Here is a 22,883-nt window from a genome sequence, read left to right on the forward strand (position 1 = left end):
TAAATTACCGTTTTATATATTAAAATCACATTCTAGATCCCTCCATTTCTGGAAATCTTTAATTTGTCGTAAACGAACAAAAAGACCTCTCTAAAAATTATCTCTATGAATAAGAACGCTTCTAATATCAATATCAATCTATAAAACTTCACAAACGATTTTGAAAACGGATGTCAAAATCTTAATGTTGTTTTGAATATTCAAATACAAAGAAGGACTTTGCTCCCACTGCCTTAGGACTTTGGTCGCACGGCCTTGGGACTTACTTTGCTCCCACTGTCTTAGGACTTTGGTCGCACGGCCTTGGGACTTTGCTCCCACTGCCTTAGGACTTTGGTCGCACGGCCTTGGGACTTACTTTGCTCCCACTGCCTTAGGACTTTGGTCGCACGGCCTTGGGACTTACTTTGCTCCCACTGCCTTAGGACTTTGGTCGCACGGCCTTGGGACTTTGCTCCCACTGCCTTAGGACTTTGGTCGCACGGCCTTGGGACTTACTTTGCTCCCACTGTCTTAGGACTTTGGTCGCACGGCCTTGGGACTTTGCTCCCACTGCCTTAGGACTTTGGTCGCACGGCCTTGGGACTTACTTTGCTCCCACTGTCTTAGGACTTTGGTCGCACGGCCTTGGGACTTTGCTCCCACTGCCTTAGGACTTTGGTCGCACGGCCTTGGGACTTACTTTGCTCGCACGACGATTTGAAGCTAGCAACATTGGACCTCCCCCCTCCCTTGTCGACGCCCTTGGTAGTAGGATATGTACTGCATTAAGAAAGAAGAAGAAAGAAACACCCGATACAAAAAAGAGAAACGGTTCTCAGGTATTAGAGATATATTTTTTGTTATTTGTTTTTTTTGGTATCTTTTTTGTTTATTTAGTTAAGTGGGTAGTTGGCTGGTGAATCGGTTCACCAGGTTACTGGAAAACCGCCAAAAACCTGCAACACCGATGATATCGGTTGGAAAAAAAAATAAATACGAACAAAAAGTCTGCGCATCCGCCAAAATTTAGTTTCGATAACATATTAGAACATGACCGGCTTCACGGTCTATATCAGTGGACGAATTCGTAACAATATTTCGAGATATGCTTCTAAATATTCTTGATTTTAGGTCTCTTTTGATTGAAAATTAGTTTGTTTTATAATTTATAATTTTTTAAAGATAGATCAATTTGACGTGTGGACTTCTTTTAAACCAAACGAAATCTAAAATCCAGATGATGAGGTCCTATGGATGGAGGGTTTAACCATCCCTAATTTAACACGTCAGTCTGCTATTTTTTTTCCTCCACTCCAGTTCGTTTCAGAACTTTATTTTTCTTAATAAGTTCATTCAACTTCTACAGGCATTTCTAGACTCAATTTTAGTGAAACAACATTTGAATTAACTAAGGATTCTATTGAATGTAAACAATATTCGACAGGAATTGTTCAAACTGTGTCCTATTCACAGTTCAGTTTTTATTTTCCTTGTTTTAGTTGAAAATAAGTGTCCCAATTCATAAAACTGGATGGAAATGAATAACATAAAATACAGTAGATATTCTAGAATTTTGAATTTAAATGAACCGCGTAAATATACTAGTTCTGCCACGTACCATCGACGGCACTGGCATCGAAAATCCGCCATGTTATTTCCACTGACCAACAACCATATATCTATACTGCGCATGCTTGAGAATGCTCAGAACCACTTCCGCTTTTAGAAACAGCCTGACTCCGAATCTTTTTCCATATATTCAAAAACTTATTTCATTTTTTATGAATTCTCTCGGTTTTTTCTCGTGTTGACGTGTTTTTGCATTAACCATGTACAATATTCCACGTCCACGTCTTTGGTTGTATTTATAATTAATTATTATTCTCATGGAACGTTCTAGGAAGGTGCAACGGCATTATAACAGGTGTCATTGAACATGTTTTTCTATAACAGATTACTTAACAAACACTTACAATTTAATAATAAATTTACTAAGCATAAGATCATACAATTACGCATTAGTTGATTTTTTCATTTTAAATAAATATTTTCATTGATTTATAACTGTATGGTGTTATTTATAGTTTAGGACAACATTATGTATCAGTGGCGTAGCGATTAATTTATTGTGAAATAAAATATCGGTTTCGGTGGATTTAAATAATTGTTCGAATAGATCGTGTTTCATAACAAAGGATTCTACATGTTTTTTGACTCATATTCAGTATATCATCCACCTCGTATCCTGATGGAACACAAGCAGGTGTTTAAAAAGAGGTGTTCCCGTCTCTAGGATACATATAAAACTGATAAATATTTGAGGTTTATATGTACACATTTTTTACGATTTTGCAGCAACTACTGGCAACACTGTATTGAAATTTTGAACGAATATGTTTTGGAAACTAATACATCCAATGAATTCTCTCTCATAGAGTTATGGATAATTGGTAAAACAACGTGTTTTTTAATAAAAATAATATCTAAATTTTTAAAATTGTTATTTATTTTTACATGTAGTGGTAGGTACTTAGAATTGCATTCCCTAACCTAACCTAACCTCAAAAACTTTTCCCTCCATTGTTTTCCATCCGTTTGTCTACTTAACGTTGGTCCATTCATATTGAAAAAGAGCGTGAGAAAACTAGTTTGAGCTAGACAAAACTAGTTACAAAGCATAGAGAATGTATTTGATGATTTTGTACAATCACAAGCTAAGAAAATCTCTTTATTACATCGAATACTTTGGATGTAGGCGTTTTCAACATCTATTTCGCCATGGATCTTGTTAAATAGTAATCTGGGGCTGCTAGATCTGGCCTAAGTGCTGGATGTGATAGGAGTTCAATGCCACCAAGTTCTTTGATCTTATTCTACGTAATTTTCATTGTATTTGGTAAGAGAGGTTGAGTGGATGTTTGCTCTGTGAAAAATTATCATCTTTTTTAGCTCTTAATTTTTTTGGAGCACCTCAGTGTTTATATACTAGTATTTTCTTGAAGTTAGACTTCATAGAATCAATTCTAAACCAAAAAAAAAACATAGAATCAGCTGATTTATTTATTTATTGTTGAATATTTACAAGATAACCAAATCAGTCGTATGAAAATATTATTTATGCTGCGTTCTTCCGCTTCAACATTATCAAAGTAATCATGTTATCTCTTGAGTACATATACTTGACTCAAAAGACCCTGTATATCTTTTATTATTGATTTATTACATAAGAATCGTGCATCCTACAGTTAATTAGGCCTTTGAACTTGATGCATTTCATTGATTAGTTGAACGGCTGTTTCCGGTATTGTTTTAATGTATTATTAGATTTTTATTGGTTCCATTAAATATGTCGCATAAAAATAATTGAGAAAATAAGGGGGATGTAACAAAATGATGTACAAGAATTGATTTTAGAACGTATTGTATGACATCGTGTTCCATTTTGAATGGAATATACTTTATACAAAATGGCTGAACGAAAATGTACTGGAAGAAACAACTGTCAAAACAGAACAAAACTTGGAACGCGGAGTTTCTGCTAATAATTCATATGAAAAATCATGTATTCTCATGTATGAGTACAAACTTATGTTGGAATAAAGCAAAACCAACTGAATCTAGACCATTTTAGAACATTCTACAACATTCTGGATTGATTCTGTTCTATATCTAATCCATGAAGAAGATTCCAGTTCGTACTAGAATGGTGCGATTTTGAAGATTCACGAGTAGTGAGTTTTACCAACAAGAAGGGAGTGCAAGAGTAATTCAGGACAATCTGACTATTCTTCTGTCTCTAGTTCATGTTGAAGGTTCCAATTTGTATTCAAGGGCGTGCTTTTTAAGATATAAGTGCTGGAAGGTTCGCTTTCTGGTAATTTCGTGAAGAAAATGAAATATTTCAGGGTATTCGAAAACATTCTGGACTGTTTGTCCATGGAGAAGCTTTCAGTTTGGACTTGAATAGCAAGTTTCACTCACAAGAAAGTTTTAGAACAATCTAAAGCGTTCTAGAGCATTTCATAGCATTCTGGACTGTTTTTCTATCTCTAGTCCATGAAGAAGGTTCCAATTTGTATTCAAGGGCGTGCTTTTGAAGATATAAGTGCTGGAAGGTTCGCTTTCTTGTAATTTCGTGAAGAAAATGAAATTCTAGTCCATGGAGAAGCTTTCAGTTTGGACTTGAATAGCAAGTTTCACTAACAAGAAATTTTTAGAACAATCTAGAGCGTTCTAGAGCATTTCATAACATTCTGGATTGTTTTTCTATCTCTAGTCCACGAAGAAGGTTCCAATTTGTATTCAAGGGCGTGCTTTTGAAGATATAAGTGCTGGAAGGTTCGCTTTCTGGTAATTTCGTGAAGAAAATGAAATTCTAGTCCATGGAGAAGCTTTCAGTTTGGACTTGAATAGCAAGTTTCACTCACAATAAATTTTTAGAACAATCTAGAGCGTTCTAGAGCATTTCATAGCATTCTGGATTGTTTTTCTATCTCTAGTCCACGAAGAAGGTTCCAATTTGTATTCAATGGCGTGCTTTTGAAGATATAAGTGCTGGAAGGTTCGCTTTCTGGTAATTTCGTGAAGAAAATGAAATTCTAGTCCATGGAGAAGCTTTCAGTTTGGACTTGAATAGCAAGTTTCACTCACAAGAAATTTTTAGAACAATCTAAAGCGTTCTAGAGCATTTCATAACATTCTGGACTGTTTTTCTATCTCTAGTCCACGAAGAAGGTTCCAATTTGTATTCAATGGCGTGCTTTTGAAGATATAAGTGCTGGAAGGTTCGCTTTCTGGTAATTTCGTGAAGAAAATGAAATTCTAGTCCATGGAGAAGCTTTCAGTTTGGACTTGAATAGCAAGTTTCACACACAAGAAAGTTTTAGAACAATCTAGAGCGATCTAGAGCATTTCATAGCATTCTGGATTGTTTTTCTATCTCTAGTCCACGAAGAAGGTTCCAATTTGTATTCAAGGGCGTGCTTTTGAAGATATAAGTGCTGGAAGGTTCGCTTTCTTGTAATTTCGTGAAGAAAATGAAATTCTAGTCCATGGAGAAGCTTTCAGTTTGGACTTGAATAGCAAGTTTCACTCACAAGAAAGTTTTAGAACAATCTAGAGCGTTCTAGAGCATTTCATAACATTCTGGACTGTTTTTCTATCTCTAGTCCACGAAGAAGGTTCCAATTTGTATTCAAGGGCGTGCTTTTGAAGATATAAGTGCTGGAAGGTTCGCTTTCTGGTAATTTCGTGAAGAAAATGAAATTCTAGTCCATGGAGAAGCTTTCAGTTTGGACTTGAATAGCAAGTTTCACTCACAAGAAATTTTTAGAACAATCTAGAGCGTTCTAGAGCATTTCATAGCATTCTGGACTGTTTTTCTATCTCTAGTCCATGAAGAAGGTTCCAATTTGTATTCAAGGGCGTGCTTTTGAAGATATAAGTGCTGGAAGGTTCGCTTTCTTGTAATTTCGTGAAGAAAATGAAATTCTAGTCCATGGAGAAGCTTTCAGTTTGGACTTGAATAGCAAGTTTCACTAACAAGAAATTTTTAGAACAATCTAGAGCGTTCTAGAGCATTTCATAACATTCTGGATTGTTTTTCTATCTCTAGTCCACGAAGAAGGTTCCAATTTGTATTCAAGGGCGTGCTTTTGAAGATATAAGTGCTGGAAGGTTCGCTTTCTGGTAATTTCGTGAAGAAAATGAAATTCTAGTCCATGGAGAAGCTTTCAGTTTGGACTTGAATAGCAAGTTTCACTCACAATAAATTTTTAGAACAATCTAGAGCGTTCTAGAGCATTTCATAGCATTCTGGACTGTTTTTCTATCTCTAGTCCATGAAGAAGGTTCCAATTTGTATTCAAGGGCGTGCTTTTGAAGATATAAGTGCTGGAAGGTTCGCTTTCTTGTAATTTCGTGAAGAAAATGAAATTCTAGTCCATGGAGAAGCTTTCAGTTTGGACTTGAATAGCAAGTTTCACACACAAGAAAGTTTTAGAACAATCTAGAGCGATCTAGAGCATTTCATAGCATTCTGGATTGTTTTTCTATCTCTAGTCCACGAAGAAGGTTTCAATTTGTATTCAAGGGCGTGCTTTTGAAGATATAAGTGCTGGAAGGTTCGCTTTCTGGTAATTTCGTGAAGAAAATGAAATTCTAGTCCATGGAGAAGCTTTCAGTTTGGACTTGAATAGCAAGTTTCACTCACAAGAAAGTTTTAGAACAATCTAAAGCGTTCTAGAGCATTTCATAGCATTCTGGACTGTTTTTCTATCTCTAGTCCATGAAGAAGGTTCCAATTTCTACCTTAAGTTCGTGCTTATGAAGATATTTCCCCTCTATGGTAAATTTTAGAACAGATTAAAACATTCGAGAAGTTATTGTATATTTTAGTCTATGGAGAAGGTTTCAATTTGTACTCAAGGGCGTGTTTTTGAGGATATAATGACTGGAAGTTTCACCACTAGTCTACGAAGAGAGTCCCAGAATGGGATTTGCAACACACGAACAGAATAGACTTAAATATTTGATAATATTCTTGATTATAATTTTTTCTTCAATCTATGAAGAAGGTTACAATTTGTATTTGAATGGCGTGCTTTTGAAGACATACAAACAGGACGTTTTATCCTTAAAAAATTTCCAAAACAGAGCATTCCATGATATTCAAGGACGATGTTCTATTTTTAAAATCAACATTTTGGAATGTTAAATATCAAACATGTGTCATATGTACAATAAAACAGACACATCCACATTATACTACAAGGAACGATAATTCACCTTTCGTCCCGTGTAGTGTATACGATTTTTCTTCGTATTCGGTCGAACTTTAGTTCTTTTCGGAAACCATGACGCGCAGAGCTAAATTCAACGTAACATTTAGAAAGAAAATTATTAATAACATTTTTATTAACTGGAAACGGTCGAATTATATTAAAAAATGCTTGTAGGTTCTTTATTCTCGCCGAAATATTACTACAAATCATGTTGCGCACTTCTGAAATTCTAATTCGAACTTTTTTTTTAACCTTTCCGTTCGAATAAAAAAGATTTAAATAAATGTGTTGAGATTTAGCGTCAATAAACTTTCAAAAAGCGTTAAAGTCCAGTCTGTTTTAATTATAGAATCTGTTATTTCTGGCACTTTTACGCGGAAATAATTGCAGTATCACGCCAGTGGGAGAGGACTTTCAAACATTATGACAATTTCGAATATGTTTGCGTTAAAAGTAATGATTATACAGTACGAAACGGCCGTATGGAATAAATCCGTTAATAATAAATAAGAACGTCGCGGGAAACTTGTTTAAATACCCATTTTTTTTGGAAAAAACAATTTATACAGGTTGTATCATGTCACAGTGGCTAATACCAACTTTTTTACTTCAAATGCAACTCTCTGTATATTTTTTCGTATTTTCCAGAAGATTTTAACTCTTTAACTGTTTCGGAAATGTCAAGGAAATACACTACGACACAAAAAAATATTGTAGTCAATGTATAAGATGGTCAAAATGTTCGGGAACGTCTGTAAATTTGACCGTTTTCTTATAAGGGATAAAACCCTTCATATGCTCCGAATCTTGCGGTATCAGCTACAGAACAATAGAAAAAGCACTAGAAAAGATAGTAGATAGGTGCAAAATCAAATATTGGGACAACCTACAAGGATTGAGACAGGTAAAGACTCTTCTGGGAAACTATAACCAGAGTAGATCAGCAAAATGTATCGATCTAAGTAAGAACAAACTTCGACTACTTAGAGGAATTCTGAAGACGCTAGATCTAGCAGATAATGAGGCGTGCAGGTTTTATTGCATAGAGGACGACGTCTCTATCCACATTATCTCGAAGGAACTCCAGAGCACTACACTTGGTAGCGTATGAAATACAAGACGAAGGCAATTAAAGCCATCCCATATTCCAGACTTATTGGAGTTGGATTGATGGATCAGTTGTAAACACCGGGGTTCTCCAGTATCGTAACAAGTAAATTTTGTGTATACGAAATCCCAAATCTATAGTATATGGGATAATCCCATCGTTTAGTGTGACTGTGAGTTTGTTTATCTTCTTATAGGACAAGAATCAAATGGATGGTTTACCTTTATGAATATTAGAAACTTCACGATGACTAGTTGTGACGGTGATTAACGAATTTTATACTTCAGCTCCTCTCAATGCATTATTGCCTCAATGTCCCACTTTTATTTTACTGCTTGCATAATTTTAATTATTATACTGTATTGTCGTATGGATAATGAATATATATGTATACAGGGTGTCCCACGACGAGTTAAAACTGTATATCGCAAAATACTGATTGTAAAATCAGGAAAATATCTACGTTTCGGTTTTCGGATACGGAACACCCTATATATTAATATATTTTGAAATCTACGTAAAATTTTAGTATATTTTTGTCTAAAAACATTTTTCGAAAAATGCGTATTTTTTGAGTTTTCAATTTTTTTTTTCAATGCAGAATCTTATAAATTATTTTTTTACAAGGTTACCCTTGAACATATGAAAATAGTTTCTTTTCGGTTGTTATTAGCAAGATCAGATGTATTTGAATATATGTTGAAAATTTTTTCATTTTATACGGGGTGTGTATTAAAAATGTTCAAATATCAAATTGCTGCATCTCTAAAAATTTACAGAAAACATTTAATATCTGGAGGTTTAGGAAAGTATACATCAATTTGCCTTATTTTTTACCCTTGAATGCATTAAAATAGAAAAAACCGGGTGGTTCTATTTAAAAAAATAAAGAAATTTCATATTTATGAAGTTAAACTTTGAACACTTTTTATACACACCCTGTATGAAATCAGAAATTTTTCAACATGGATTCAAATACGTCTGACATTGCTAAAAGTAACCGAACAAAAACTATTTTTATATGTTTAAGGGTGACCTTGTAAAAAAATAATTTATAAGGGTCTGCAAAGGTCAAATTTTTTACAAAAAAATTAATAACTCAAAAAGTAAGCATTTTTCGAAAAAAGTTTTTAAACAAAATAATACTAATTTTTTATGTGAATTTCAAAAATGTGCTAATATACAGGGCGTTACATTTAAAATAACAAAGTTACAGTGGACTTCCGGTAGAACCGGAAGTCGGCCATCTTTGAAAATATTTTAGTTAAAAAGATCGTATCCGAAAACCCAAACGTAGAAATTTTCATGATTTTACTATAAGCATTTTACCATATACAGTTAGTTTTAACTCGTCGTGGGACACCCTATATATAAAAAAAAGGTTACGCTTTATTTTCATTAATCTAATCCGCCTTCAAATTAACAAATATACATAAACTGATTATATACTGTTTCCTTTATCAGTTTTTTTTGTTTCTATTTTTAAACGTGAACAAATTACTACGCAGCGAAGCTTTTAAAAATGTCCATGCATTTCGTACCAATGGAAATTGAAATGAAATTGTACTTGTACTATACAGCATGTTTCTAAATTCATGAGACAAAATTCAAGAGGTGATTGCTCGCTAACAAAATTTCCTCAGTTCACCCCTTTCCGATATATCACCCTTAAAAGGTGGTGACTATTATTGAGTTTCAATTTTTTTATTCTAAAATTTCAGTAATGCTCGAAATTCGTTAACCCACTACGATTATTTTTTTAATATATATTACACAGGGGTTAAATTAGCAACCCTTACTTTATTACATATAAAACTTTTTTCAAGATGAAGTTTCATCACTTAATACGTCGTGTGACTGACACACAGATGGCACTGTCACTGTCAAATCCATATGACGTTTATAAAGAACCTAACCTAACCAAATTTTACGACATTTTGAGTCTTGATGAAAAAAAAAACTGTACAAGCTCATCAATAACTTCAAAAGTGTTATATTCTCCATCGAAAATAACAATTTGTTATTGGGTGAGATAGCTGAGGTCATAGAGATACATTTGACCATGAGAAAGCTTCTTCCAAAGTGGGTGCCGTTTTTTCTCACAGTTGATGATTCAGAGCAATGTTTGGCCATGTTTACACGTGATAAATCAGACTTTTTGACTCGATATGTGATAATGTATGAAACATGGATCCATCACTTTACTCTCGAATCAAAACGATCATCATTTAAGTGGACTGCAGCCGGTGAACCAGGTTCGAAGAGTCCAAAGGCACAACAGACAGCTGGGAAGGTTATGGCTTCAGTATGTTGGAATGCACATGGAATATTGCCCATGGACAATCTCCAAAAGGAAGTGACAATCGATAGCGAATACTACATAGAGTTATTGGATCGTTTGAATGTAAAAATAAGGGAAAACGGCCTAATGAAATTATATCCGAGGAATTTGAAGTTCTTCTACATTAATTACCAAATACTTACCATTCCTGATGGTCTTTCTCCATGGATTGCTGTCTGCCTCCTAGAAAAATTAAAGTTAGTTCATAGTTCAAAATAATATTTATGTTTACGAACGATATTATATGACTCGTAATTATTTATACTCTTTTTATGAATCAATACATTTATAATAATTCACTTTCACTACGACTATTTATTTAAAACTAATCTAAACTGCATTTACACAAATCATTTATATACCTAAATAACATTCTACAAAGTTCTAGAAAAAAAATGTGATAAATAAGACTTTCCTAGAAATTTTTAAAAAGAAATACTGTAAATAAACCACCTGCTACTAAATTATATACAAATAAACATCAAACGAGTTCCGCAATTTATGAAAAAATGTGTAAGGTGTTGCTCGAATTCGCCGAATTTTTAAAATTTCGTAGTAACTGAAAAGAGGCGGGCCTAGAGAACCATTTTGCGAACTTGTTCGTAACATTATTAAGGGAAAATTAAAATTCGAGTCAAAAATAAAAATGAGCAAATACTAGAATAAAACTCATTTGGTCGACCACTGCGTTGCTGATCTTCCTATTTCGTACGGTCTCGTCTAAACTTTGCTACCCAAGAATAGAATCTAGTTCAGCTTTTATATTGGTTGGGTTAAGGCTTTTCAAATAAAAGTTTTGTATCAGATAACGATGACCAATTTTTGCCATGGCTGTCAAACAAATACTAAACAACGTGGAGCCTTCAAACTTGAAATATATATCGTATAGATGGTGTGGTATGTTTCAAATAACTACCGCCATCTATAAGTCAAGCCAGGTACACTCTCGTACACCACAGGGGCAGAAGTTTGAGATTTCTACCCTAGTAGTGTTATAGACAACTTGGAAAAAATTTCATATTTTTGTTAGTACTGTCCAAGAAACTCCAAAATTTTGAAAGGCTCATTGAATATCTAAAAATATTTCCACAGTCTTAGTTCCACAACTTTAGTAATGAAAAAAAGGTGCAAAAATTTATTTTTTTATTTGCCCACCCGTTATACAATGAAACGCAATTGATCTAAGACGCAGTTGTCACGTTACCTTCAATTTTATCATATAACAAAAAAGATTTATAGTAGTTTGAGTACCTACGGTAAGTAATTATTGTTGTTTTTCATTCTTTGAATTGCTCTATCAACGGAACATTAATTATTAAATTGATTATAGAAATAAAAATATTTGTTTTCTCGGACGCATTAAAATTTAAAAACTTTCGTTAATTTTATAATTTATTAGGATATTGCATTGTATTTATTCCTAACCTCAAAATTTTCACATTAAAATGGTTTATACACTCAAAAATATTTTGAATCGCGAATAACTCGAAAACTATGAGGATTTCGAAAAAACTGTCGTAAGAAAAAATGTAGAGTACAAAATTCTCTACAAAAAAGTATGTCAGGTATTTATTCCTAACCTCAAAATTTTCACCTTAAAATGGTTTATACAATCAAAAATATTTTGAATCGCGAATAACTCGAAAACTATGAGGATTTCGAAAAAACTGTCGTAAGAAAAAATGTAGAGTACAAAATTCTCTACAAAAAAGTATGTCAGGTATTTATTCCTAACCTCAAAATTTTCACCTTAAAATGGTTTATACGCTCAAAAATATTTTGAATCGCGAATAACTCGAAAACTATGAGGATTTCGAAAAAACTGTCGTAAGAAAAAATGTAGAGTACAAAATTCTCTACAAAAAAGTATGTCAGGTATTTATTCCTAACCTCAAAATTTTCACCTTAAAATGGTTTATACAATCAAAAATATTTTGAATCGCGAATAACTCGAAAACTATGCGGATTTCGAAAAAACTGTCGTAAGAAAAAATGTAGAGTACAAAATTCTCTACACAAATGTATGTCAGGTATTTATTCCTAACCTCAAAATTTTCACCTTAAAATAGGTTTATACAATCAAAAATATTTTGAATCGCGAATAACTCGAAAACTATGCGGATTTCGAAAAAACTGTCGTAAGAAAAAATGTAGAGTACAAAATTCTCTACAAAAAAGTATGTCAGGTATTTATTCCTAACCTCAAAATTTTCACCTTAAAATGGTTTATACAATCAAAAATATTTTGAATCGCGAATAACTCGAAAACTATGAGGATTTCGAAAAAAATGTCGTAAGAAAAAATGTAGAGTACAAAATTCTCTACAAAAAAGTATGTCAGGTATTTATTCCTAACCTCAAAATTTTCACCTTAAAATGGTTTATACGCTCAAAAATATTTTGAATCGCGAATAACTCGAAAACTATGAGGATTTCGAAAAAACTGTCGTAAGAAAAAATGTAGAGTACAAAATTCTCTACAAAAAAGTATTTCAGGTATTTATTCCTAACCTCAAAATTTTCACCTTAAAATAGGTTTATACACTCAAAAATATTTTGAATCGCGAATAACTCGAAAACTATGAGGATTTCGAAAAAACTGTCGTAAGAAAAAATGTAGAGTACAAAATTCTCTACAAAAAAGTATGTCAGGTATTTATTCCTAACCTCAAAATTTTCACCTTAAAATGGTTTATACAATCAAAAATATTTTGAATCGCGAATAACTCGAAAACTATGCGGATTTCGAAAAAACTGTCGTAAGAAAAAATGTAGAGTACAAAATTCTCTACAAAAAAGTATGTCAGGTATTTATTCCTAACCTCAAAATTTTCACCTTAAAATGGTTTATACAATCAAAAATATTTTGAATCGCGAATAACTCGAAAACTATGAGGATTTCGAAAAAAATGTCGTAAGAAAAAATGTAGAGTACAAAATTCTCTACAAAAAAGTATGTCAGGTATTTATTCCTAACCTCAAAATTTTCACCTTAAAATAGGTTTATACAATCAAAAATATTTTGAATCGCGAATAACTCGAAAACTACGTGGAATTCCAAAAAAATGGCTGAAGCACAAAATTCTCTATAAATTCAAGCATTCTTTCCTAACCTCAAAATTTTCACTGTAAAATGGGTTGATGTACTTAAAAACATTTGGAATTGCGGATAACTCGAAAAATATCAGGATATCGAGACAAACTGCCAAAACAAAAAATGGAGTACAACATTATGTACAAAAAAGGTTTCAATTTTTTCCTAACCTCAAAATTGTCACCTTAAAAAGGTTTATACGCTCAAAAATATTTTGAATCGCGAATAACTCGAAAACTACGTGGAATTCCAAAAAAATGGCTGAAGCACAAAATTCTCTATAAATTCAAGCATTCTTTCCTAACCTCAAAATTTTCACTGTAAAATGGGTTGATGTACTTAAAAACATTTGGAATTGCGGATAACTCGAAAAATATCAGGATATCGAGACAAACTGCCAAAACAAAAAATGGAGTACAACATTATGTACAAAAAAGGTTTCAATTTTTTCCTAACCTCAAAATTGTCACCACAAAATAGGTTTATACGCTCAAAAATATTTTGAATCGCGAATAACTCGAAAACTACGTGGAATTCCAAAAAAAGTGCTGGAGTAAAAAATGTTCAGCACAAAATTCTCTACAGACTGGGTTCGAAGCATTTTTTTCTAACCTCAAAATTTTCATCGTAAAATGGGTTCATGTACTCAAAAACATTTTGAATTACGGGTAACTTGAAAACTATGGGAATTTCGATACAAACTGTCGAGACAAAGAATGTGGAACACAATATTTTGTACAAAAAAGTTGTAATTTTTCCTAACCTCAAAATATCCATTATAAAATGGGTTTGAACGCTCAAAAATATTTTGTATCGCGAATAACTCGAAACATACGAGGGATTCCAAAAAAGTGCTGAAGCAAAAAATGTTTCGAACAAAATTCTCTATAAATTCAAGCATTTTTCATAACCTCAAAATTTTCAGCTTAAAATGGGTTCATGTAATCAAATACATTTTGAATTGCGGATAACTAATTCTTAATTCTGTACAAAAAAGGTTTAAATTTTCTCCTAATTTCAAAATTTCCACTTTAAAATGTATTTGAACGCTCAAAAATATTTAAAATCGCGAATAACTAAATACGTAGAATTCGAAATATAGTGCAGGAGCCAAAGCTGTAAAGCACAAAATGAGTACCCATATTTTTGTGAAAAAGAAACTATTAAGAAATCTGTGAATATTGAAATAATAATCAACCGAGAACGAAGATAGTGTTCATAATCGCGTTTTTTAAAAGTTAGTTTATTTGAAACCAAGAAGTAGTTCATGAAAATATTTCAACTTTCAACTCGCAAAATTTTCGAAAATTTCCCAAGTTGAAAATTACGCTAACTTACCCGAATAGAAACTAGATATCTTAACCATCAAGATACATTTTGATTTTTTGAAAACGAAGTAGCTTTTCAAGAGTTAGAGCACTGGTTGGAATTCGCGAGCGGCTTTCGGCGTTGAGTGAGATTTACTCAGAAATAGTGACTCCAACGAAAAAATGACTAGAAATCTTTTTTCTATAAAATTTTGTGCTCTACATTTTTTATTCGGGTAATTTTTTTCAAATTCCTCTTAGTTTTTGAGTTAATCGCGTTTCAAACATTTTTTTAGTTACAAGTTCCAAAATTTCGAAAACCTGGACCCGTAATTTTGTTAAGAGATGCTAAGCTTATTCAGTAACCGAAAAACGAAAAAATTTATGTTTCAAAAATGCTAAAACTTGTCTAAACATGGTACATTTGTTGCTATAAAAACTTTTTTTTCATCATACTTTATATTCTAAATAGAGGAAGCTGTAAGGATTTGGTGGAAGGATAACAGGTTTCGACGACGACCCATGTAAAGTTAGTTGACTCATAAGGAAGCAAAAGGTTTATTTACATATATCCAATGACTAATCGTTAATGTATATATTCTTTGAAATAACATTTTTTCTTAAAGCTACGTCATGGGCGTCTATGGTCAGTAGGCAACTTCAGGAAACAAGTCTTTCTACTACTGTCCGTCTACTTTGTAGCGCTTGGCTGTTTGATCTTACTTTCATATATTATAAAACATTCAATTTGAAATAGTTTTAGTTTAAATGAAACTATAAAACACGCTATTCACAGTGTTTGTCTACGTTACCAGTATCGAGACTACTGGCACTGATTAAAGGCCGGGACACACCTTCCGATTCGACTATGATCTGAGAGGGAAATCATACTAGAGCCTGTTCGTGTCGATTCAAATATGTGATATTTTTGAGTTTTTTAAATTAGCAATAGTTTCGGGTATAAAACTGTAAGAGTTTATTGAAGAAATGAGGAAATATCCAGCACAGTCCTACGGATCTTCTTTTCCAAGCAGAAGTACCCGAAATCTGCGTTTTTCTCTGTTCTCCATGAAATATCTCCTGTTTTCTTTATCCTTCATCTTTCAAACAAAGTGCTACCATGTCTAAATCGCAGTTGCTGAAATTTTTGAGCTTTTTGCTCACTGAACCTTTCGCGATTTTAATTGAATCGAGACTGGCGAATGTATCGATCCGATCCCGCACCGATCCGTTCTTTGGAGCAAAATCGGATCGGATTGGTGTATGACGGCCTTAATTTGCTTATAAAATCAGACGTTAATGACCGCGTCAAATTTTATTTTGTTTTCAATATCTTTTATTGTATAATTGGGTAACTTTTTCTTTTAATTTAGTTTTTTTTTTAAATTTCTCTAGAATGTTCGTTATTACGACAGTTTATTTCGTCATATATCGTTATTTATAGATAACTATTTACATATACTAGAATGATTTGAATCAATTACATTAATATTTACATTTACAATTGATTCAATAAACAAATATGCACATAATTATGATCGGCATTGAAATTTTACTTATCTTAAACTGAACCTGCCGATGTACATTACTGTATTTATAATTGACAACTGACAACCTCACACACTTGTCAAATGCAAACGACAATGTAATAATTCAATCGAAATATCACAATTCACCAGCAACTTTGGCAGCTTAGCCACCAAGTTCGTTTGCAGACGCCTGAAGTCCTTAGAGAAGTGCTAGCTTGTGAAATCAGCTTTAGCAGGTCTTTCCCAAACACTACGACGTACAGAAGTTGAAGATCAATGTCCACAAGCGTCTCCAAACGGCTAGTACCACTAGAACTTCTCGAATGTAATAGGTTTTATCCTCTGGTGCTTTTAATCCTCAACAAGACTCAAATTCGTTCATTTTTGGTGTATTAGCAGGTCTTTCCCAAACACTACAACCTATTGAAGTTGAAGATCGATGTCCAAAAGCGTCTCCAAACGGCTAGTACCCCTAGAACTTCTCGAGTGTAATAGGTTTTATCCTCTGGTGCTTTTAATCCTCAACAAGACTCAATTTCGTTCATTTTTGATGTATTAGCAGGTCTTTCCCAAACACTACAACCTACAGAAGTTGAAGATCGATGTCCAAAAGCATCTCCAAACGGCTAGTACCCCTAGAACTTCTCGAGTATAATAGGTTTTATCCTCTGGTGCTTTTAATCCTCAACAAGACTCAAATTCGTTCATTTTTGGTGTATTAGCAGGTCTTTCCCAAACACTACAACGTACAGAAGTGGAAGATCGATGTCCACAAGCGTCTCTAAACGGCTAGTACCACTAGAACTTCTGGAGTGTAATAAGTTTTATCCTCTGGAGCTTTTGATCCTCAACAAGACTCAAATTCGTTCATCCTTGGAGTATTGCTCGTACATTTGGAGCTCGGCTCGATACAGAAGTGAACTGTTAGACTTATAAGCGATCCAGAGTTTACCAGAAACTCAAACAATTTACAGAGTTGTATAACATAATCTCACCTAGAGCAGTATCTCCGAGACCTTCTCGACAAACAGACGTGGCTCACGAACACCAAGGTCGTTTGCAAACGCCTGAACTCCTTGGAGAAGTGCTAGCTTGTGAAATCAGCTTTAGCACGTCTTTCCCAAACACTACGACGTACAGAAGTTGAAGATCAATGTCCACAAGCGTCTCCAAACGGCTAGTACCCCTAGAACTTCTCGAGTGTAATAGGGTTTATCCTCTGGTGCTTTTAATCCTCAACAAGACTCAAATTCGTTCATCCTTGGAGTATTGCTCGTACATTTGGAGCTCGGCTCGATACAGAAGTGAACTGTTAGACTTATAAGCGATCCAGAGTTTACCAGAAACTCGTCAGTTTACAGAGTTGTATAACATAATCTCACCTAGAGCAGTATCTGCAAGACCTTCTCGACAAACAGACGTGGCTCACGAACACCAAGGTCGTTTGCAAACGCCTGAACTCCTTGGAGAAGTGCTAGCTTGTGAAATCAGCTTTAGCACGTCTTTCCCAAACACTACAACCTACAGAAGTTGAAGATCAATGTCCACAAGCGTCTCCAAACGGCTAGTACCCCTAGAACTTCTCGAGTGTAATAGGGTTTATCCTCTGGTGCTTTTAATCCTCAACAAGACTCAAATTCGTTCATTTTTGGTGTATTAGCAGGTCTTTCCCAAACACTACAACCTACAGAAGTTGAAGATCGATGTCCAAAAGCATCTCCAAACGGCTAGTACCCCTAGAACTTCTCGAGTATAATAGGTTTTACCCTCTGGTGCTTTTAATCCTCAACAAGACTCAAATTCGTTCATTTTTGGTGTATTAGCAGGTCTTTCCCAAACACTACAACCTACAGAAGTGGAAGATCAATGTCCACAAGCGTCTCTAAACGGCTAGTACCACTAGAACTTCTGGAGTGTAATAAGTTTTATCCTCTGGAGCTTTTGATCCTCAACAAGACTCAAATTCGTTCATCTTTGGTGTATTGCTCGTACATTTGGAGCTCGGCTCGATACAGAAGTGAACTGTTAGACTTATAAGCGATCCAGAGTTTACCAGAAACTCAAACAGTTTACAGAGTTGTATAACATAATCTCACCTAGAGCAGTATCTCCGAGACCTTCTCGACAAACAGACGTGGCTCTCGGGTTTGATCTAGCAGTTGAAAAACACTGATTCCAAGTATGGAGAAGAATTTTGAAGAAACTTCAAGATTAGAATTCTTTAAAGCAGATATTTCTTTTTTTTTTCGAGAATTTCCAGCTTAATTATGGTTTCAGGCGTTTTCGTAAAAGTGTTTTAGCTTCCATTTGACGTAAAATTTTCAAATTTTTTGTTTTTATTTATATATACGAAATTTAAGAATTGTAACCGATTGTTATTTTAGAAATAAAGCGTATGAATGATTCTTTATGTACATTTTTTGACAAATATTTGATTTGACTGTAATATAAACTTTTCTTTCGATAAGATGCAGTTTATAAAAAAATGCCAAATTAAATAAAGACACGTATACAAATGGTACCCCGTCTACATCTATATTTAGTCTGTTGAATATGTATATTTGATAGTGATAACGCATTCTTATGTATATTTTCCAAAAAACGATAAGTTTCACAAGGTACTGTTGTTATGCCTAAAAACTGCGTCTTAAAATATACATAAATATAGTTTCGGAGATAACTTATGACATAAAAAGTTATCTTAAATTATTATCATTAAAAACCATTGTCTGGTTTAAATATATGTATTTATTCCAAAACCCGAACTACTTGGAGATAATTATATTTAAATATTTCCAAATTAGTTGAACGATCATTAATAAATTCGACAGCTGTCACTTCAAAACACATTTTCAGCCATTGAGAAGACTCCGACTTCCTAAGGCCCTTTGTATCAAAAAAATATTGAAAAAACAATCAGTTGAGGTGTGCGTGGCTCCATAGAGATCGAACACCCACCATATAGCGCTGATCTGGTCCCTTCCGACTATTATACGTGACATTCTGAAAGCGAGTAACACATCAAGCGTTTTTCAAGCAGAAATTTAAGCTCCAATATCATAAAATCGAATCTAGTTTGGACATATTTATAAAAATTAAAAGAGCTAGACAAGAAAAATAAATTAACACCCTGTAGTAGATTCCGGGACCTACTGGAGGACCAATTATTTGGATATCCTACAGGTTTTTCCCAATTGGAAGACGTGGAACAATCGAATGGTCGGCTAGATCAACCGATTTGACTCCTTTCGATTACTTCTTATGAGGTTAAAAGACGTCCAGTAGTTTTTGAGTTAGGAACGTATATACAAAAACCGAAGTGCGGCATAGATTTTTGTTTTATAATAAGTGATTATTTTCACTAATCTCCACGATATCTTGACATATAATACACCAAAATCTTCCTCGTGAATCATTCTTTATATTGGTTGAAACTACGCGAAAATCCGTCCAGTAATTTTTGAGTTAGAAACGTATATACAAAAACCGAAGTTGCAGCATAGATCATTGTTTTATAATAAGTGATTATTTTCATTAATCCGCATGAAATCTTGACAAATAAAACACCAAAATCTTCCTCGTGAATCATTCTTTCTATTAGTTGAAATTACGCGAAAATCCGTCCAGTAGTTTTTGAGTTAGGAACGTATATACAAAAAACGAAGTTGCAGTATAGATCTTTGTTTAATAATATGTGATTATTTTAACTAATCCGCATAAAACCTTGACATATAATACACCAAAATCTTCCTCGTGAATCATTCTTTCTATTAGTTGAAACTACGCGAAAATCCGTCCTGCACTTTTTGAGTTAGGAACGTATATACAAAAACCGAAGTGCGGCATAGATTTTTGTTTTATAATAAGTGATTATTTTCACTAATCTCCACGATATCTTGACATATAATACACCAAAATCTTCCTCGTGAATCATTCTTTATATTGGTTGAAACTACGCGAAAATCCGTCCAGTAATTTTTGAGTTAGAAACGTATATACAAAAACCGAAGTTGCAGCATAGATCATTGTTTTATAATAAGTGATTATTTTCATTAATCCGCATGAAATCTTGACAAATAAAACACCAAAATCTTCCTCGTGAATCATTCTTTCTATTAGTTGAAATTACGCGAAAATCCGTCCAGTAGTTTTTGAGTTAGGAACGTATATACAAAAAACGAAGTTGCAGTATAGATCTTTGTTTAATAATATGTGATTATTTTAACTAATCCGCATAAAACCTTGACATATAATACACCAAAATCTTCCTCGTGAATCATTCTTTCTATTAGTTGAAACTACGCGAAAATCCGTCCTGCACTTTTTGAGTTAGGAACGTATATACAAAAACCGAAGTGCGGCATAGATTTTTGTTTTATAATAAGTGATTATTTTCACTAATCTCCACGATATCTTGACATATAATACACCAAAATCTTCCTCGTGAATCATTCTTTATATTGGTTGAAACTACGCGAAAATCCGTCCAGTAATTTTTGAGTTAGAAACGTATATACAAAAACCGAAGTTGCAGCATAGATCATTGTTTTATAATAAGTGATTATTTTCATTAATCCGCATGAAATCTTGACAAATAAAACACCAAAATCTTCCTCGTGAATCATTCTTTCTATTAGTTGAAATTACGCGAAAATCCGTCCAGTAGTTTTTGAGTTAGGAACGTATATACAAAAAACGAAGTTGCAGTATAGATCTTTGTTTAATAATATGTGATTATTTTAACTAATCCGCATAAAACCTTGACATATAATACACCAAAATCTTCCTCGTGAATCATTCTTTCTATTAGTTGAAACTACGCGAAAATCCGTCCTGCACTTTTTGAGTTAGGAACGTATATACAAAAACCGAAGTGCGGCATAGATTTTTGTTTTATAATAAGTGATTATTTTCACTAATCTCCACGATATCTTGACATATAATACACCAAAATCTTCCTCGTGAATCATTCTTTATATTGGTTGAAACTACGCGAAAATCCGTCCAGTAATTTTTGAGTTAGAAACGTATATACAAAAACCGAAGTTGCAGCATAGATCATTGTTTTATAATAAGTGATTATTTTCATTAATCCGCATGAAATCTTGACAAATAAAACACCAAAATCTTCCTCGTGAATCATTCTTTCTATTAGTTGAAATTACGCGAAAATCCGTCCAGTAGTTTTTGAGTTAGGAACGTATATACAAAAAACGAAGTTGCAGTATAGATCTTTGTTTAATAATATGTGATTATTTTAACTAATCCGCATAAAACCTTGACATATAATACACCAAAATCTTCCTCGTGAATCATTCTTTCTATTAGTTGAAACTACGCGAAAATCCGTCCTGCACTTTTTGAGTTAGGAACGTATATACAAAAACCGAAGTTGCAGCATAGATCATTGTTTTATAATAAGTGATTATTTTCATTAATCCGCATGAAATCTTGACATATAATACACCAAAATCTTCCTCGTGAATATTTCTTTCTATTAGTCGAAACTACGCGAAAATCCGTCAAGCACTTTTTGAGTTAGGAACTTATATACAAAAAACAAAGTTGCAGCATAGATTTTTGTTTTATAATAAGTGATTATTTCCACTAATCCGCATGAAATCTTGACATATAATACACCAAAATCTTCCTCGTGAATCATTCTTTCTATTAGTTGAAATTACGCGAAAATCCGTCCAGCACTTTTTGAGTTAAGAACGTATATACCAAAACCCAAATTGCAGTATAGATCTTTGTTTAATAATAAGTGATTATTTCCATTAATCCGCATGAAATCTTGACATATAATACACCAAAATCTTCCTCGTGAATCATTCTTTCTATTGGTTGAAACTACGCGAAAATCCGTCCAGCACTTTTTGAGTTAAGAACGTATATACAAAAAACGAAGTTGCAGTATAGATCTTTGTTTAATAATAAGTGATTATTTCCATTAATCCGCATGAAATCTTGACATATAATACACCAAAATCTTCCTCGTGAATCATTCTTTCTATTGGTTGAAACTACGCGAAAATCCGTCCAGTAGTTTTTGAGTTAGAAACACATATTTACAAAAAACGAAGTTGCAACATAAATTTTTGTTTTATAATACGTGATTATTTTCACTAATTTGCATTAAATCTTGACATATAATACACCAAAAGTTGGGACGCGACCCCCTTGTCAATTTAAGAACCAAAATCGAACTGTTTCAGGTTTTTTCACGCTGAATTTATTCCATTAATATGGACGGCATTGTATGAGTATCTAACCGATATTGAGAACATTACATATTTAACTTTTGTTAGGTCAAGTATTAAAAGATTTGAATTAACTATTTTTATACAGGTTCGACATAAATATATACGTTGAAAAGTAATACCGAATCGTTGAGAAAACATAAATGTTTGTTTTCATACTGATACGTAGGTGATAAATAAACTGGCAAGTTGAACAACAACATCGTTATGTGGCACTCGTTTTATCTAGTATGTACTTAGAAAATTCATTATTTCTAAACCAATAAATGTATTATTTTGCGTAGTTGGCTATAATGTTATGTGTGTGTTCGCAAGATACTTAAGAATACGCGCACATTTATCTCAAGTAGCAATAACTAACAGTACTTGTCATTACTGTACCTACTAGTATTTTTATAATTTGAATTTCAATTTATTTTGACGAATAAAAATGATCGAGAAATTACGGAAATGTAGAGAATTTTTTATGAAAACACA

At 33.3% G+C, this 22,883-nt stretch overlaps 1 protein-coding gene across 1 annotated transcript in view; it reads right to left on the reverse strand.

The window, feature by feature from the left end:
* LOC130892080 (MAP kinase-interacting serine/threonine-protein kinase 1-like) overlaps positions 1 to 22,883 on the reverse strand; it is a 71,578-nt gene that overhangs the window by 26,023 nt on the left and 22,672 nt on the right. Inside the window, exon 2 of the mRNA XM_057797310.1 lies at positions 10,357 to 10,396. Coding sequence (XP_057653293.1) covers positions 10,357 to 10,396 — 40 coding nt within the window. The remainder of the gene's footprint in view (positions 1 to 10,356; positions 10,397 to 22,883) is intronic.

The sequence above is a fragment of the Diorhabda carinulata genome, chromosome 3 (assembly GCF_026250575.1).
Source record: "Diorhabda carinulata isolate Delta chromosome 3, icDioCari1.1, whole genome shotgun sequence".
Classification (NCBI taxonomy): domain Eukaryota; kingdom Metazoa; phylum Arthropoda; class Insecta; order Coleoptera; family Chrysomelidae; genus Diorhabda; species Diorhabda carinulata.